This window comes from Neopsephotus bourkii, unplaced genomic scaffold (assembly GCF_033783945.1).
Source record: "Neopsephotus bourkii isolate Nb327-2 ecotype Australia unplaced genomic scaffold, CSIRO-AGI_Nbou_v1 NB_196, whole genome shotgun sequence".
Lineage (NCBI taxonomy): Eukaryota > Metazoa > Chordata > Aves > Psittaciformes > Psittacidae > Neopsephotus > Neopsephotus bourkii.
The window spans coordinates 13,069,658-13,088,662 of record NW_026900709.1 but is presented as its reverse complement, the minus strand read 5'-3'; the positions used below and the strand labels follow the sequence as shown (position 1 = coordinate 13,088,662).

The following is a 19,005-nucleotide window of genomic DNA, read 5'->3' as shown; positions in this document are numbered from 1 at the left end:
TTTCCAGTTCTGATAACATATATTTCCATGCAGTGTGACTGTTGTCTCAAAAGACTTATGGGAGGATTTTAATCTGGTTATTTCGTTTGTGAACTGATGTTGCCAAAATGCCAAATGAGTGGTGCATGCGATTCACTTAGATCCAAGGTGACATCACTGAATTCATTTTAATTAGGCCCACTTTAGCCATCTGGAATATACTGTGCAGCTCTGGTCAGGACTGAGTTTAACTATGCTTCCAGAGGTGAAAGGCAAATGACTAATCCATTGAGCCACCATCTCCTCCTCCAACACGTGCTCACACACTCACCATATGTCACATTGTATTGGAAAATTCTTTATCAAGAACTCAAGATTTGGGTTTGTTTGGTTGGTTTTTTTAATATATATAAAAGGTGATGGATGTTCAGAAGGAAACCAGATGAAGGAAATCCTTTGTGAATTGCTTGCTTTCTGTAACTTCTGCCCATACAGGTTTGCTCACTATTTACAACTCTCTAACATGTGCTTGTGGCAAAATTTAGTCCATTATAATAATAATAAAAACAGAGGGCAAGAGAACAGCTGTAATTTACTATTTTACATTTACAAGAAATGTCAGCTTTTAATAAAAGCATTACCTTTGGGATTTTTAACAGCAAAGGTTTAAAACTGGCTTTAGTAGAAGGCAAGGATTTTTTTTCTTGAAAACCCTATATTTATCTGTCTATTTATATCATTGTGCATGTGTGTGTACATGTACTGAGCTAATACTGTTATATAGATCTAAGAATTACATGAGTAAAATGTTCCAAAAACTTCTAAGCACCTTATAAACATATCTAAAAATATTTTTATTTTTCCTGAAAATAACAACTGTTAAGTCACAGATCCAGTTTTACCCTTTTTATATCATAAATTTTTTTCCCCTTTTAATTACATTGTCAGTGTAAGAACCATTGAAGAGATGTGTTTCTCTTAATGACAGCTGAACTGAATCATTCTATTATCTTGATTTCACATTCAGGGTAAACCAGGCTGGTTTGTACAGGCTGCACAGCTCTGGGTAACTTTGCTCTTCTATCTCTTTGTGTTCTGCGCTAGCTGAGGGCATCCAGTAATTCTTTACTGTTAGTATTTATCTCTAGTAACCATTAAAAGCCTTCTGCTCATGTGCAGGGAACATGTTAGGAAAAGTGGGAAGGTCTTATGGTTTTGAAGTATGAGGTCCTATATTCTGTCCCCATCTCTGAGCTAAGCTCTGTCAATATAAGTACATCTGCATTTCCTTTGGTTTACTCTCCTGCTTTTGAGGAGGTAAAAAGGAGACCATTCTTACTAGTTTTCATGCCCTTGATACGATCAGGAAGGGACAACAATGTACATTGTCCAACAACATATTGGAAAATCTATTCCTGCTAATGTTGACAAAGAGTTTCACAGTCATCTTTGCTTTTTTTTTTTCTTTGACCAAGTCTCACAATCAGAAACTGTAATGCATGGTAATTTAAAACCCTGTATCCAAGTAGTGATGGGCATCAGTGACACCAGTCCTGATGGCAGCCTTGGTGAGTCTTCCTAATAGTCACTGCTTGTTACTAATAGTTGCTGCTTGCACATGAGAACTCATGACTTGCTTTTTCATAATGCTTCTGCCACAGAACTTGAAAGTTTTTTTTTCTGCTGTTAAACAGGAATCACCCAATATCCATCAAGAGTGAGAGATGAAAGAGGGGAGGTATTCATGGGACCCAGCAAAGGATGTCACTCTCTGTCCCTTTTAGTGTTCATTGGAATTAATTTGGCATGCAATGAAGAATCAGATTTATAGGCTCCAGATCCTCTCAGATGTTGCTAGTTAAGCTGCTGAATGCTCTTTTAACTGGGCAAATTAAGAAAGTGATATGCTGTTCATAGCAAATCAACCTCTGATTACTATCATGATATCTTGCAATGCAAACATCAGCTTTCCTTTCCAAGTTTCTATTATATGCTATTTTATGTGATACTATAGATTAAAAATTGTCTGCCCAGAAAATACCTGGTTAACATGATTTTTTTACAACTGAAAATGAATCCTTCTGCTGTTTAAAAAAATACTTTTATCTCCTTTCTTTATACTTCTGGTATAGACCTGTGATTATTTAGCTTTGATCTTTCCACATTGTGCTTCACAATTTGCTCTGTAACTATATATTTCCTACGGGAATCAGAGGGAAAATGCTTGGACTTTTCCTATCTGGAATTGTGCGACTTTGTGTGTAATGTATATGCCTTGGTACTTAGACCTTAAAATAAAGGGTTTTTAACTGCAAGACACCGAATTTCAGACTCCTTGAGGTAAATATATTCTTGGTTTGCAAGGTGCTGGAGCTGGCAGCAAACTTACTTTGTGTGAGAACTGATCAGTGCAAGAAGTAAAAACGTATATGTGGCATATAAACATTTACCACCAAGTTACTAATATGAGTGCTAAACTTAAGTTCAGTTTCTATGTTGCTTTGCAGATCCTGTCATCTTTGGCTATGTAAAGATTAGGGTTAAAGATACTGTTGCTGGAAAGTTTGGAATATAGACTGCATAAAGTGAAAATGAGGTGACAGCTGGTAATCATTCTTCTTCAATGATGCAGTGATTGTTCATGGAGCAGTAGCAACATGAGTCTGCTAATTTCACACTCTTTGAGCCAAGTGCTTAGTGTCAAAACCACCACCAGTCAGTAATGCAAATTGCTGTGATGGAGCAGCTTCTCAGCCTCTCAGACTCCCCCAGTAGAATTCTTTGCATATGTATTTCTTTTGAAACGTTATAGATCCAGTTAATAAATGTTGAAAAGATGCAGCCCTACTAATGCTCAATGAAGCTTTTGAGAGACAAGTTTGTTTACTCTGCTACTTCAGCTGTCCCATGAGTCAAAGGGAAAGTAGGAAAAATACAGCCATTTACCTGTCAGATTCAAGGTATTCTAGACGAATGTTAGAAACCAGCTTGCAGAAAGGTTAAGTTGAAGAGGAGTTGGTTTTGAAAATATATATGAAAACAAAAGACAAGGTAAAAACTGTGTTTATTAAATCAGATATAGCAGGTTTTGTGTAGTGAATGAGGGAAAGACCAAAATGGTTATACTGACATTAGTAAGAGTCTCTGGGAAACAGAATTTAAAAAAATAAAATCACAGTAGATATCAAGGTTGATTTTAAAGACACACACACACATGCAATGAACTACTTAAAAGTTGAGAAATTGCTGAAGATAAACCTGAAGTTTATTTTATTAGTTCATTTCATTCAGTGCTTCTTTATAGTAGACCATCGACTGACTGGTACTCAGCATGTTTCAGCAGCAGAGAGGTGGCTGCTGGCCAGCTGTCTCTGCTGCCAGTGCTGGAGTAGGCTCCTTGTCTGGTCAGTAGGGGATAGTTAAGAATTGGAAGCCTGATCACATGGGCCAAGTGAATGCTTGCCTCATCTCCACCACATAGGCAGATTTCTCCAGTCAGATTATTAGGGGCAGAAAGTTCCTCAGCCTCATGATACCTGAGCTTTATATTCAGTACAACACCTCAGCAAGCCCAGCTTCTGTCATGCCTTCTGTAAAGTGAATGGTTGTTTATTTTAGTAACCTCTCATTAAAAGGCAATTTTTGCTGCTTCTTACCCTGGAAACTTCTGTAGCACTAAAATGTGTGGATTGTTATGGTGCATTGAAAACCACAGCTTGAAATAGTCAGATAGTTTTCATTTTCTTATATTGCACAAGTAAGTGCAACACCACATATTTTTGAGGAGGTAGGTGGCTGAAAAGATGGCCATTAACGCTATACCGGAAATAAATAGAAAAGAAGGGATTAGTCACAGCACTTCCCTAAGGGAAAGAGCAGATGCAATCAGGGTAGCTCTATTTTGTTTCCTCCACTATCTTTTCATTACACACACACACAAAAAAACCAACCCAAACATGAATGAATAAAAGTAGTTAAATGGAAGAAAAGTTAAATCAATCAGTTATCTCATAATTTGGTAATAATTGAGGGACTGCAAATTCTACAGGGCCTTTATTCTCTGTTGTGTAAGTAATTCATATTCTTAGTGTTTTGACAAAATCAGAGGTGTGAATACAGGGAAAACTTGTTAATGTTCTGATCAACTTCTGAGTTTTCAATTTATTCAATAACATATATTTATTCTACCTCCTGATTTCCCATTGTAATCTACACTACAATGTTGTCTTGACCCAGATCCTACATGAGGTTGCCCTAGACCACATTTCTGTGCCTATTCTACATCCCACTGTAATATTTAACCCTGGACTCTGTTGATAAGAGGGCTGTTCTCCTTTGTGTAATTAGACCCCAGACTGACTCTGCTTTTGCGTGTGTTTCACGTTCTTAAAAGCTTTTTCTGGATAGGGATTTTTTGTCTTCAATATCGTATTTCCTGATCTTAGCTCCAATTTTCTTTTACATACTGTCTCACTGTTTAAATTACAGTCCTGCTAGACTAATAAACAGCTCCAGCTCCTTTCCCTCACTACCCTCAGCCTTCTTAATCAGCAACTGCTTGTTGTACACTTCAGATACGGCATTGATACTCTACTTACCATCTTCATTATTCAGCACTCTCTCGCCTTTTATCAAGGTATTTTTACTTAAAATAATGTTTGAAATAAAACGTACAAGAAATAAAATTTAAAATCTGTGGGTTTAAGTGCAGATTGCTATACCTTTTAGTCTTTTGCCCTAAGTGCAGTAGTACTGCTGTCTGTGGTTTGTGCTGAAGCTTTATCTCTAACTGCTCACAGGTGTCAAGAATTCAGGTAAATTTATGTTGGATAAAATTACAGAAGTAATTAAGTTACTTAGACACCCATATCCAGAGACAGTGCATAGAATAAAGGATATAGGTATCTTCAAAACGTTATTCATGGCCATTTTCTTTGCCATTTTATTTTTTGAGTTTTAATTGAATGTGTCTGTTTCTATCCTCATCCCCCACACTAAAAGCGGGTAAAACTTCTGATTCTGTAAAATTCTGATACACTCAAATCATGGGAGTTGTGATTAAAGAAGGTGTTTGGGGAATGATTTTCTGCTATGTATTTTTAATACATTCTAAGTCAGAGTCATGTTTAAATTTGACATGTGCTCATTTCAAGGCCTGTCTTTCTTGCTAGGTCCAATATAATTTTCAGCTGTTGCTAACTTTGCAAACACTGGAGCCACCCCTGTGAGGTGCTGTCTGTTCTTTGTGTCCACTGGTTCAGTTTAAGTTGAGGACATCCAGCTCTGCACTGCTGCTCTGTGTTTTAGGCTCTGCAGAATTTTTCTCTGATTCGTAACTGTGTTTTTTAGCTTTCAGGGGGTACATAGCTCGTAAGAACTACACAAGATTGAGAAACAGCCCTGGCTGCGTGGCAGATCCTCAGCTTGAGCGCAGCTCTTCTACTTCTGAATTTGGCTGTGAAGAGCACTGGTGAGTTGAATCCTTTGCTGTCTATTGCCTAACAAAAGTAATTTTCCAAAGAGTGAGATCTGAAAGGAGCAGGCGTGTCATCCTGATTCAGCTAGCAATTAGGGAATCTGCCATTTTCTGAGGATGAGTACCTGTAGGTTAGCCACTCATCTCAGTGTTCTCCCAGTTAACAGATTTACTTGCAGTGCTGTCTGTTCTGGGTTGCTGTGCTGTTTCTGTGCACTTCTCAGGAGTCCCCAGAATACCACAGACTGTGGTATAAGATAGCAAAAAGAACTATAAAAAGCAAATGGACAAATCTGACAGAAAGCCTAGTAATACTGTAAATTGTAATAGGGGTGCCCTCTTCCTTATAGAGGAAGGGTATTTTAACCTTCCTTACCAATGGAGTCACCTCAGACAAATGTCCCCCCTGATGCTTCCTTGGGTATGAGAGGCAAGAGGGATCTGTTACATCTTTAGCTGTTGTCCCTCCAGCAGTGTTCAAGGAGAGGTGGCTGCATTTGCTGGATTAATCCCTTTGATTAGCAAGTTTCAGTTACTAATTGTTATGAGATCTCTCTTGCTATGGCATGGACAGAAGGACATCTCAGTGCTATTCCAGTCTTTATTTCTGTTATATGCTTCCTATATACATATAAATGCAGGTTCTGTTACACTTCTGAAGAGTTCTCTGAAGAAATCAATTACTTTTTTGACTATAACTAGATAATGTTATGACATTAATAAGGGTGTGGTTTTTTATAATAACCATTGAGCTTCTCCAAGGTATTTATTTCTCTGTGTATGCTCATAACATTAAATTACATTAACTTCCATGCTAATTTTGATTGATTTAGATTGAATAATGTCTGCTACATGTTCTGGTGCATTATTATAGGGTATTATTAATATAGGATATTATTATTGTTATTATACATATATTATTCAGGTGTAATCACCTGATTCTTGTAGGTTAATAGTGATCCAGAATCTTTTCCTTGCAATACTCTGTTTTCAGCAAGAAAAAGGTTCAAGCCAAATTCTAAGTAAATAAATAAATACTTAGATAGGTTTAGTAATTATTTTCAGATAAAGGATAAGCCCACTGCAGTTTGCCATTTTGGGGTTACCTCACTGCTCACTGGGGCAATGAGTTTCCTAATTTATTATTCCCTTCATATGCATGCAGCTCCCTCTGTCTCTTAAGTAGTTAAGGGGTATGTATCTTGTGATCTCTTTAGAACTATTGATGATAGCATTGTCATTTGCTCTCCAGTCTGCACTGATGGTTAAAAGCAAGAGCTAATAAGCTATTATCAGTTTTATTTGGCATCCTAAATTATAATTATTCACAATATAAATAGGCTTTTTTTTCTTCTTCTTCTTTTTAGTGTCACCTGGATTTGTTTGGAGGCACACAGCCTCTTTAAACTTTTTCATTCATCTGTTTTATGTGTATTTAGACAAAAATAGTTTTATTCTCTTTTTGCATTAGACTGTTTCTGGAATTCCTTGTTGCTCTCCAAGCAAATGTATTTTTCTGGTTTAGGTACAGCTTGCTTAATTGCACATCCCTTGAGGCTCACAAAGATTTTATGCTTCAGTAACTGTTAAGGTGAATTTGGGCTCTATGAAGCACAAATATACAGACCTATAAAGACATTCAGTCACCAAACTCACTGAAATCAATGTCTAAATGCCTTTAGATTTCTGGCCTGAAGGTGCCCATGTAAAATACATTGGCCATTCAGGTCTTGCACCAGTCCCGATTCTATGTGCAATCAGACAGATAAATAAATTAATTCCTTGTTTTGCCTGGAGTTGCTAAACTGCCATAAATGCTGGCAGTTCTCAAGTTTAAACACCCCCCCACCCCCAAAAAAATAAGAAATATTGCAGCTTATTTGCCTACTCTGATAAATTTCTCAGCAATGACCTCAGGTTCCAGTGATTTCAGTGAAACTTGAAAATGTCCGACATTTCACAGGTGATATTCATAATTTTAAGACTAAATCTGATAACTTACTTTCCATGAATCAAGCCTCACTTCCACATGTAGCTGTTGATGGGCAGTTGTGTATTAAGCATTCATCTGTTCAGTCATACAGGAAACTTGTAGGAAATAGGAAGGCTGCTGAATAATAGTGCAGATGTTTAACACAGTAGCTGGTAATCTGTCCGTCGAGAAGACAGCCTCACTGTGGCTTCATGTACTGTGGGTCTAAGGTATAAAACAATAAAATATTCTTTTATCTTAATTGCGTTTCATTTCATTTACTTTAATTTCTTTTCTTTCTCCCTCTCCACCCCCTAACTGGCAGTTTTGGAAAAATAAAATTAAGCTGAAGGGTATGCAGGATCAGAGGGCAAAATCATTTACAGTTCTGTTCTTTGGTATGCACAGGAATATAACCATACATTGAAATGTATGGCAACCTGCTGCTTTTTCAAAGATCTGTCAAAAAAAGAAGCTACGGTATTGTAATATATATAGGACTCAGTTTTACTAAGTAATGAATTTCAAAGTGTTCAGAAGAAATGGGTGCTTTTAAAAAAAAATTGAATTCCTTCAAGGAAATTGAATCTCTACGACTAGTGCACACTCTTCAGCCAGTGAATGCAGGATGTAAGCAAACACCAACTAATACATGACGTAGAATGCTAATTAAATGCACATCAGTTCATTTAACATTGTGTGTTAAATGTTTCCTGCATTTACATGCTTAACTTGAAAACTAGTATTAACTGTGTTCAAATACAAAAATACAAATACAAGTAATTAAAGACTCATTAAGAATTAGCAAATAGGAATAGAAATAGGTACAGGAAAAGAATGTAAATGTTAGCAGGGAAGTGGCTTTGTGTCACTGAAGATATGTTTTTCCATTCAGTTCCACTGAGCTGTGAAGTTGCCCGTGATTCCTTCTACCAGAAAAGGATCATGGGATTAATTGTCCACCTGGGAGACTGACACTAAGTCTGAATTCTACCCTCTGAAATGCAGTCTGTGTATGCGACACTTGCCAATCCTTTTCTTGATATCATCAACCACTGAGAGGAGCCTGCAGGCCTGCATGGGATGAAGTAACTGAATCACAATCAAACCGTTTCCCAAGGTAGCTTATGGAAAAATTTTAAAGGGCAGAGTTATTTAAAGAGCTAAATGCAGTCAAGACTAAATTCAAATGAGGAAACTGAAAACCTTTCACATACCTTTTCACAAGCTTGCTGAAGAACATATTTGCCCTTCTGCAGAGAACCAAATAGACATCAGAGAAGGGAGGAGTATGACAGGATCTCCTCTCCCATGAGTGGACACCTACCTCACCTCATGTCTGCCTCCATTTTACAGTTGGTCATTGCATGAAATCAAAGTTGCTGCATTTTTCAATGTCATAGCTATAATTTCAAGTTATTATTAGAGATCTCTTGAGCTAATTAAGAATAATCTGTAGAGAAAGGAGAAGTAATTTTCTAAAACATCCTGTGATTTTTAACTTCTTAGACTGACATATCTCTAGTGAATATATTGTTCATAAATGTTCTTGTTCTTAGCAGGATAACCTACAGTTTAGTGACTAAGGACCTTAATCCATGCTACGTTGTTCATGTTCTTGTTCAGACAGAGCTCTCATCCTCAAGTATCTTTAAATCCCTTTAGAATCTCATCAAAGCATCTGTAACCTACATATTCCACCATCTTCTTATCCATTTCCCTCCCAAGTGAAAATTGGGTTAAGTAATACTGATCGGATACTTACCTAGGAAAATGCTTCTGTATTGTTCTTTTTTTCCTCTAGCTTACTGAACTGTAGCTCACTAATGCTGAACATCACAATACAAGTTAGCTACATGTACATGATCAGTGGCCTTAAAGTATGTAGTACAGCAGAAAGAATGCTTTCTACATAGTGACTTTGTTACACATTAGATATGTCTGTAACTATAACTGGATATCAGTGAGTATCCCTTGCTCCTTTGTGTCCTTATGGAGCTCTGTGTCTTAAGGATGCATGTTAGAACATGAACAGCAGTTTACACTTCTGGGTTGAATTCATTGTGATTTTTCTTCTAATATCTTTCACTTTTTAGCTACTTGGTGTCATGTTCACACTTTGGTCAGCGTAGGTTCTCTGAAACCATTTGTTTTAGTAAAGTTCTTGACATTCACATGAGACGTAGATAACCAAGACTGGATAATAAAGCCTGAACAAAACTACACAGGTATGCCAACTCACGTGTTTGGAAAGTTATCGACAAGGAATAAATATCAGTATTGCTGTGTTCTACAAGAAATATGCATCTGAAAGCCAAGTTCCAGAAATGAGCCTGTTTCTACTCATTAATGGCTTGACTGAAATCTGATCACTAAATTTGTATCAGTACTACATGACTTAAAATCCGATAACTAAATTTGTATCAGTACTAAGTGAACAATGGTTACAAAGGTTTAAGAGGGCAGGATTAGAATTAGAAACAGAGGTACATAGAATGAAAATGAAATGAATATCAGTCAGTAATGACACCCACCTCCAAATTTTACATTGGGTAGTAGCAGTGAGGATACATACTACCTCATATAGTGCATCATAACATTTTCACATAACCATCAAGACCTCAGTTAGTGTAATATAAAATAAGCAAGAAAATAAGCAAAAAAAAAAAAAAAAATCACATATTTCTATAAACCAAGATAATGGGAGATCTCTAAAGGAGATGGAAAATTGAGGTACCTGTGATATCGTTTCTCCAATTGTGATAGGCTGATGTGAAGAGGGAAGAAACAAACTGTTCTCCATTGATAATCAGGCAAGAAATAGCTGGGCTGCATTGCAGCACAGGAGAATTAGGTTAGATATCAAGAAAAGCTCACTGATGGTAAACTGAGTTAAGCCCTGTGCAGGTTACCTTGGTGTCACGGTTTAACGCCATCCAGCAGCTGAGTACCATGCAGCTGCTTGCTTACTCCGAAGTTTTGACATCTTCATCACTGTTGGTTTTAAAAATCAGTTTACACAAATCTATGACAACCCCCCAAAAAAGCCCATACTAGTAGGAGTAGCTGATTTTTATCTGAAAATGGAGATGGCTTAGGTGATTTGCTAAGGTTCTTTTTATGATTTAGAAATACAGAGTCACTTCTCAAAATGTAACATCTCCCAGCCAGTGGGTTTGGCATTGGAAGTCAGCCACTTTTATAACATCTTAGTGCCAGCAGCCATTGCTGCACTAAGAGTAGGGAGTAAGCATCAAAACTGTCCCAGAGGAGTACTCCTTGGGTCAGCTGTATTCACACAGCACAGGCACTCTGTGCCTGAAAAAAAGAACAATGATCATGTATAAAAGTTTTGCAATGCCGGAGGCCCATTGAAGCAGCATGCAATGTGGATTCACCTACATGGACACTGGCGAGTTAGCACATAAACGCAATATGCTGTATATCACTGAGAGTAGAGATTAAACACGATTTCAGTTCACACGAGCACAGACCCACTCAGAAACTGTGTGAATTAAACTTTTCATCTAAAAACTCTTCTATTATCTGCTCTGCTTTGACTCAATCTGCAGCTTGCCTCTCACTAAAGTGAGGTTCACTCTGTCAGTCAATAACAAAACTTTCACTGGATTATTTTGATTGAAACAAAAAGAAAATCATTATGTTAGTGTGCTTCAGTTCTTCATGGATAGCTGCTTGAAAGGGCTTGCATTTCCACATTTTAGTTGTTTGGTTTTTGTCAGAATCTCCAGATGAATGGCATCAGGTCCTGGTGATTTACTGCTTACACCTTTCTCACTTTGCTCCATAATTTCCTCCTTAGATAATTTCAGTTTCTGTCCACAGGGATTGTGTGTGATTTTATTTTTGTAAAATGAGCTGTATTCTTTCTAGTGGAATATCTAGGAGTGTTTCTAAGATTTTTAAAGGCACTTAAACGATGAAAGTCTGAATTCCATGACTTGCACTCATAATGTCCAGGATAACTCCAGAACTAGATGGTTTTCTCCAGCATAAATTAGTCTGCACTGCTAGTTTTATGCTGCTATGGTGTGACTGCTTTCAGTGTTAAGGATAGTGTGGCTATACACTATACAGGTGTGTAGACAAACCTTAGGAACCAGTGTTTCTCTTTTTGTCAATGTTACTTGCTAACTGAGTGATTTATAGACAGTCCATATGGGCAGACTGAGACGTGTTATAGCTCAGTAGCTGAGCATTCAGGAGCAAATTGCTGTATTGCCTGACTGAAGCTAGGCACATGAACCTGGGTCTCTTGCACCTTTCCCAGTAAGCATGATGACAGAATCTCATCTCTCTGACCCAAACGCTGCTTCCATGCAAATGTTGAAAATAAGCATATTTTGAAACCATAGGACAAGCAGTTTCTTCAAAGATAGCTAAAAATACCCTGCACCTCAAAATCAGCCTCAGATGCTGCATTTGAGAGCGTCAGCTAGCATCACTGATTGGCTCATGTGAACTAACTACTGCTATTGCATTTTTCGTATTGCATACTAGCCAAATGTTCAGAATAGCCCAGAGGCTGATTTCAAGGGGCTCAGCATCTACAGTTGATGTGTTTTCAGTGTGTTTTCGGAAGTGTTCCCTGCCATTCTGACATTGTGGTGGGTTGAGCTTGGCTGGCGGCGAGGTGCCCACCAAGCCACTCTGTCACTCCCCCTTTTCAGTAGAACTGGGGAGAAAATTGCAACTAAAAGCTTGTGAGTAAAAGCTAGTAACCATAAAGTACATAGTTATATCAGCAAGAGTACATTCTGCAGAAGGATGGGGTATCTTGTGCCAAATATAACCCAATTTAGGATTGTTTAAAAGGCAAATGGATGAACTTTGCCTCCATGCTTTTGAAACATCTAGGCAGTGTTCTAGCCCTGGCAAAGTTAAAGTGCTTGCAAAACCACACTAAATTCTAGATGTAATTTGTTTTAATAGGAGATAAAAATTAGTTCAGGCTGCAGATTTAGATTCAAATCCAAGCAACCCCAAAACCTGAATATTTAAATTAAATGACAATTCAGTCCGTTTTGGCTTTGTAGGCCATTTGCAACATACTGGTACAACAGCAGATTTTGGTTTTTATATTCACCACAGTGATATTTGGGGATCAGTCATGATTTTTAGCTCATACTGGGTTTACTTTCTGCAGTGTTGAGAGGTGGGGGGATGAATCATTTCAGCAAGTGCCTGAGTAATTTTGGGGGAAAATGGCAAGTTATCTAATCCTACTAAATAAATGGTTATCTAAATAATATGTATACAAGATAAATAGTAATAAAGAACATTACGGAAAATATGGTACATGCACAAATGCAGTGTTAAATACAGTCACAGATATATTTTATACTTTCCTGTACAAGAACTGTGCCGCTACAAAATGAGAATGGATTTTTTAAATGGATCGTTCCATTCCTCTAAGGAGAACACTAGTTTAAATGCAAATTACAGTTTAGGCTTAATGTTTTCCTTCTCTTTCTTAGTGTCAAAGAATAAAGGGGAATTTAAAATTCCCTAACCTGGCAAACAAATCCAAACTTCCTCCACAAAATTGCAACATTACAGAAAAGTTGAATGTTTACACAGTGTTTCCTTTTGTTCCCCCACCCTGAGGTAGCTTATTGACCACCATGCTACCATCATGTTGTGACTAGTTTAAAACAATTCAAGTGAGTGCTCTTGAGCTGAGGTATCCCATTCAGATACACTTAATTTACCTGAGAGCCTAAATCCTATTGCAGATAAGGCTTGAAATATTTCAGTAGCCTCTGTGGATGACACAGGATAAATGTGTTATCTAATACATATGGCGTGGTGATATACAGCTGTCAAATTTAATACACAATAGTCTAAAATCTTTAAAGACTTTCAGTAGTGTTATTTTAAGCTGAAATATTTTAAAGGTGAGTTTTGAAAGGTAAAATGCATTTGTGGCCAGACATTTTCTTAAGTCCAACATGTTGTTCTGTTGTTACAAGAGTAGTTTATAACTAGTGCTGCTGACTGAAACTTAAGTATTGACAAAAGATGAAATTTGAGGTAACATACATTGTCATTTTTAATCAGTAAACAAATTTTTGTTCTTTTTGTCGTTTCTCCGCCCCCCCGCAACTGAAAGGGCTGAAATGTATGCAGTTGTAGCAACTGTAAAACTGAAAGAGCTACTTAGTACCTTATAAAGCTTTTTCCTGTCTATGAAAAAAGCCAAGATACGTATGTTTAAACAGAAATCTATGACTGAAACTTAGATATCAGATTATTTCATTTATGAGTAGAAATACCACTGCCATTAATTGTATTTTCAGGGAGGGTTGGAGAGTAATGATATAATGGCTGAGGCATGTTTGGATAATCTGAAAATCCTGGTTTTAATCCAAGTTTTAGGACCATGAGTTTATCAAATAAAATCTGTGGACCTCAGGTTTTTATCCATCAAATGAAATTGGTAGTATATTTCCTTGCTTTTGCGTAGTTAAGGATTTTTTTAAGGATTTTTTTTCTGTCTGGGTGGACTTTTACTGTTGAAGAGATCCATTGACTTCAAAGGCCTGCCAACAAGGATCAGGGCCTACAGAGGGGTTTTATGATACTTTAATTAGCATTAATGAGAGCAAGAATTGGCCTTTAATATTTTTCTGGTGACATAATGTGATGGTGAAATAATAATAGATAGACAAAGAATCTAAGAACTTTTACTCCTTGCTCTGTGCTTAAGCCAAATGGCTTTAGGAGAACACAAAGCTGTGTGTTTCACTTCTTCCTCATCTGTCAGATTTTGAGTGCCTAAGTTTGAATTCTGTGAAAACAGCTTTTCACAGCCCTGGGGGGAAAAAAAATATTAAAAAATTTTCATGTAAACTCTTGTCAAATTAATTTTAATACATTACTTCGATTTCATAGAATTCTTATAAACTCATTTTACACATATGCACATATCCACAAATTTTTAATGACAGATTCGTTGCTCATAGCCTGTTACTGTGTTTAATAACATGCACTTCCTTACAAGAGGAAATGGGTCTGGTCTGTGTTTTCTCTGAACTGATTGTATGTGCATATTTAGAAATAGGGGGAGGGGAGAAAGGGAAAATCAACAAAAAAAAAGTGTTATGTCAGTAAACCTTTTTTAAGAATGAAGAAATTACGGTATTTAAACTACATATTTTCTTTTTCTTTGCTTTAGGCAGCAAACCAGTAACCAGTCTTCTCCTGTGGTGCCTGATTTTCCTGACAAACAAACAAAAAAGGTAGCTCTAAGTTTATATTCTAAAATAACATCACATTATAACTTCAAATTCCTGAGTCCACAGTTCTGCAATGTGTTCATGGCTGCTTGGCGTAGCCATCTGAACATGAAACCGTTAGTGATGTTTTGAAGTCTTTGAGACAAAAGCCTGCTTGCTAAGAACTTTAGTTCTGTAGAAAGACAGGGAGGTACAGTGAATAAGAGAATCAAAAGGCTGGAAATTTGCTGCTGAGAATAAATGCTAGCTGCTCCCTGAGGTGATTTGTCTGTGCACTTCACTTTCTACAGATGTTAGAGACTCTTTTTTAGTAAGGACCTGAGGTTCTTTGGTAGCACTTTGATATCCTGCTCGAATTCAATATGTGAAATGGAGGAGTCGCTCTGTGACTTGGAGCACAGCATAGTCTTTGAAGTCTGATCCAATTTTTGCTGCTTACCATTTGATGTTGAAAGGATGAAATGGAGAAAATGTACAGTTTTTGCCAGTAACTCTGCTGAGCATATGTAAGATTAAAAAAACAAAATCCCTTGGATGATGTACTTAGAAATGTTAAGCAGATTAATACCTTCCTATAGCTTTTTTCTAAAGATACAAATTAACTATGAGAGGAAATCAGCATACAGTGCATGCTATGATTTAACTGCATGAGGAAAGGGGATAAATAAGTTAAATGGAAAAAGTAAACAAATGTTTGTGATGTGGGTGCTAAGTCGGTGTTACTGAAACCCACAGGAATCTTGTGTGACTTAAATCCAGCATTAGACATTCCACAGAGTCGTAAAATATAAGAAGTTGCTCTCTCTGAGGTCACAACTATATCTAACCATGATTGAGTGGAATCAATACATTTCTTTTGTGCTTAAACCAGCATTCTTTATTCCAGAATGATTTGGATGAGATTTCTGCTTCTCCATTTATTCAAAGACAGCCGTTCAAAATGAGTGTTTCACAATCAATTAGCCGGTCCTGGTCAGTTGCAGAGCATCAGTTGTCAAGTCCCTTGGGATCCCATAAGAAAGGAGGTAAGAAATACAGTAAAGTAACAGAGATCTTTTGCTTGCTATTTATAACCTACATATTGTCAGTGTGTAACTTGCTTTATATATTGATGAGGTCTTTTAACAGTCTCTTGGAAGGCAGAAAACAGAAAGCAACTAACTTTCTTCTACACATTTTCAACCTGGAAATACAAAAAAGCCCTTAAGTACCTGAATTACATAGGCAGAAGTATGAAGATTTTTTAAATACAGTTTATGCTAAAAATGTGGTTAATAATCTCAAAATTCCCTTTTAATGAAATCAAATAGACTTTCAAGAGCTTCAGCTTTCCCTTGTCTTCCAGCCTCAAAAGTGGAAAGGAGTAATGAAATCTCTCACATTTGGCAGAATGAAAGACAACTTGTTTGTTCACACACACAAAGATTCAGTCAGCAACACAGGAAAGTCTGCAATAATTCTACAGTCTAGGGAATGTGGATTTTTAGTTTATTTGCTGATACATCATTTTTGCCATGGTCAGTAACAGTTTAAAAACTTGAAGTAAAACATTATGACATTTGCTGGGTTTTAACTTGTTCAGGTTTTAATATTACAGAAAATCATTACCTATCAAAACACTTTTCTCTCTTATTGTTGTCCCTGTGTCCTAGCAAATCTGTGAATACAGACTTTAATACTGGATCAAAAAAGATCCAGATTGGATATAAGGAAGAAATTCTTTACTGTGAGGGTGGTGAGGCACTGGAATAGGTTGCCCAGGGAGATTTTGAATGCTCCATCCCTGGCAGTGTTCAAGGCCAGGTTGGAGGAAGCCTTGGGTGATACTGTTTAGTGTGAGGTGTCCCTGCCCATGGCAGGGGGCTTGGAACTAGATGATCTTAAGGTCCTTTCCAACCCTAACTATTCTATGATTCTATGAAAAAATACCTTCCATAGTTTAAGATGAGGTAGGTTGATAATATGATATCTGTAACTAGAGCCAACATATAAATGATAACACATTACTTTCCAACTTATTACTGAAAATTAGTTACCTATATTTTTGTGCCATACAGTAACATTTCCATTTATATATTTAATGGGACAACTTTCATCTTGTAAGTATACAAGTATTTATGTGATACTTGAGCCCTAATACAGCAGTTTCTGTGTTTAAACTTTACAGAGTTCAATTAAACAACTTAAAATGTAAAGGCAAGAAGATACGTATTTATAGGAAGATCCTTCTTTTAACAGAAAATAATGCAAATTCAATGTTTTTAGTCTTCTACACAGCCATAAAGTGCTTCAGTGCTAAAAAAAGCAGAGTATGTAAACAGAGCAGGTTAAGAAATCCATTATTCTCTCTTCATGCATTTCTGTCCATATGGGTTTTGAATCCATAGTGTAGGACTGCAGGGGATGTGTGCATTACTATCTTAAATTATTACATGTTAAACAATAAACCTGTCAAATAGAAATATCTTCATTGCAGCAAATCCTCTTGAGGAAAGCAGTCTGGGCCCGAATCTGTCATCCTTTCTCTCAGTGGATATTGTATGTTACCCTGCAACTAGTCTCCTTGAAATCAAAGACATTGTGTCTAAGGTAAAGCAATTAGAGTAAAACTGGCAGAATTACACCCTTAGGAAGAATGTGATTCAGAGCCATTACCCAGTAATTTAAAGACTTTAAAAATGTGAAGTTATATAAGAATAGACTTTGAAGAAGAAATAAATGCAACACTGATTTGAACTATTTAAGAAACATGTATGGGTAAATGAATAAGCATGCAAATACAGAAAAGTAAGGAATTTCCTAGGTAAGCATGAAGATACTCAGATAGATGATCATATAAATCACACTTCAGTGATTAACTATTAAGGAAATAAACCTGCTTGAAGAATAGTAGCTTCCTTGGGTGCTTTCAAAAGCATAGCTCGCATTCAGAAATTCAGATGCTTTCGCAATCTGTATTCAGTCTTATTGTGTGAAGTATACTTTTTTAAGAAGAGATTACTGTTAAACCTATTGTGAAAACTAAATGAAACAGCAAATACCTTTTGGAATAAGAACACATGTATAAAATACATGTGTTTTAAAATGTAGGGCTATGCTACATAAGCTGTTAGTCACACACAAAAAAGCTGTCCACTAGGTGGTCCAGACAATGTGAAGACAGTTATTTTTCACAGTGAGACTTTATTCTGCAATGTTACGCATTGATTTTGAATTCTCTTTAAGTTACATTACAGGCAGACTAGTCTGCAGCCTGGTGGTAGTGCTGTGGACCTGGAACACAGGCCAATGGGGAAGGAAATGTGTCAGGTTTTTGCACTGGTCTGTGACCCACTTATGAAGCAGTGATGTTTGCTGAAGGAGGGAGTCTTATCCAGGCTTAAACACAGGAGGAAGGACAGGCTGCATACTTGTCTCAAGGCCTTAGTAGGTGAGGCTCTAGTGCAGTCAAGGAGGGACAGAACACAAAAGGAAAAAAAATGGTTGAGTTTACATATTTTTGTGTTACTCAAGCAGACTATTCACTCACATCTTGTTATCCAGCTAATAGCACAGGCTGCCTGTTGTCAGCAGATTGGCAAAGGAAAAATAGACTGAAATTTCCACGAAGATCCTGCAAATCTGTACTCTGTAATTAATGCAGAAACAAAACCCTCTTTTTCACTTCAAAAGCCTTTACACTGGGTCATAGAAAGACTGAGCAGTATCGCCAAACTGCATGCAGCACAGGTTGAGTGGTGGGGCAGGACTAGTAGCAAAGTCAAGGATCTCTCCAGTGTCTTTTCTGTGACACACTGCCTGGGCAGAGAGGACAAGCAAATAGTAACAGTTAAGCCAGAAGTTAACTGTTTTAGTCACAATAAAGTAGTACTAAAAGAATAAAAATAATACAATATTCAGAGGTCAAGTAGTGGTATTCCCTTAGATGAGATAGTCAGAGTATTTGAAATTATTAATGAGAAGTGAGTGCTTTATTGGTCAATTACCACTGTAACTTGTAACTTTGCCTCAAAAGTATGACAGATTTCCTGAGATGCAAAAGAAACATGTTTGTAAAAAGAAAGCTAATAGTATCACTGCATTGATCAGAGGATGACGTAATTCTTCATGTTAACAGAGACACTTTGAACAAGTAAGAAAATGCACAGTATGTCTCTAGCCAGGGGTATTCTCATGTGGGAGAACAATATATGCCATCTGATGATGTTCCATGTAGGCCATTTCCATTATAACCTTCAATTTCTTAATTTTTTATGTTCTCAAAAACTAGTGGAAATTAGGGCCTGGTGTGTTCCAAGCTGGACTCCCACTTGTCAGTG

At 37.0% G+C, this 19,005-nt stretch overlaps 1 protein-coding gene across 4 annotated transcripts in view; it reads left to right on the top strand.

Annotated features, from left to right (window-relative positions):
* The window catches only part of MYO3B (myosin IIIB), a 205,685-nt gene that overhangs the window by 150,344 nt on the left and 36,336 nt on the right, over positions 1-19,005 (top strand). For all 4 annotated transcript variants that reach the window (XM_061342730.1, XM_061342724.1, XM_061342747.1 and 1 more), the window contains 3 exons: positions 5,329-5,449; positions 14,626-14,689; positions 15,573-15,711. In XM_061342730.1, coding sequence (XP_061198714.1) covers positions 5,329-5,449; positions 14,626-14,689; positions 15,573-15,711 — 324 coding nt within the window. The remainder of the gene's footprint in view (positions 1-5,328; positions 5,450-14,625; positions 14,690-15,572; positions 15,712-19,005) is intronic.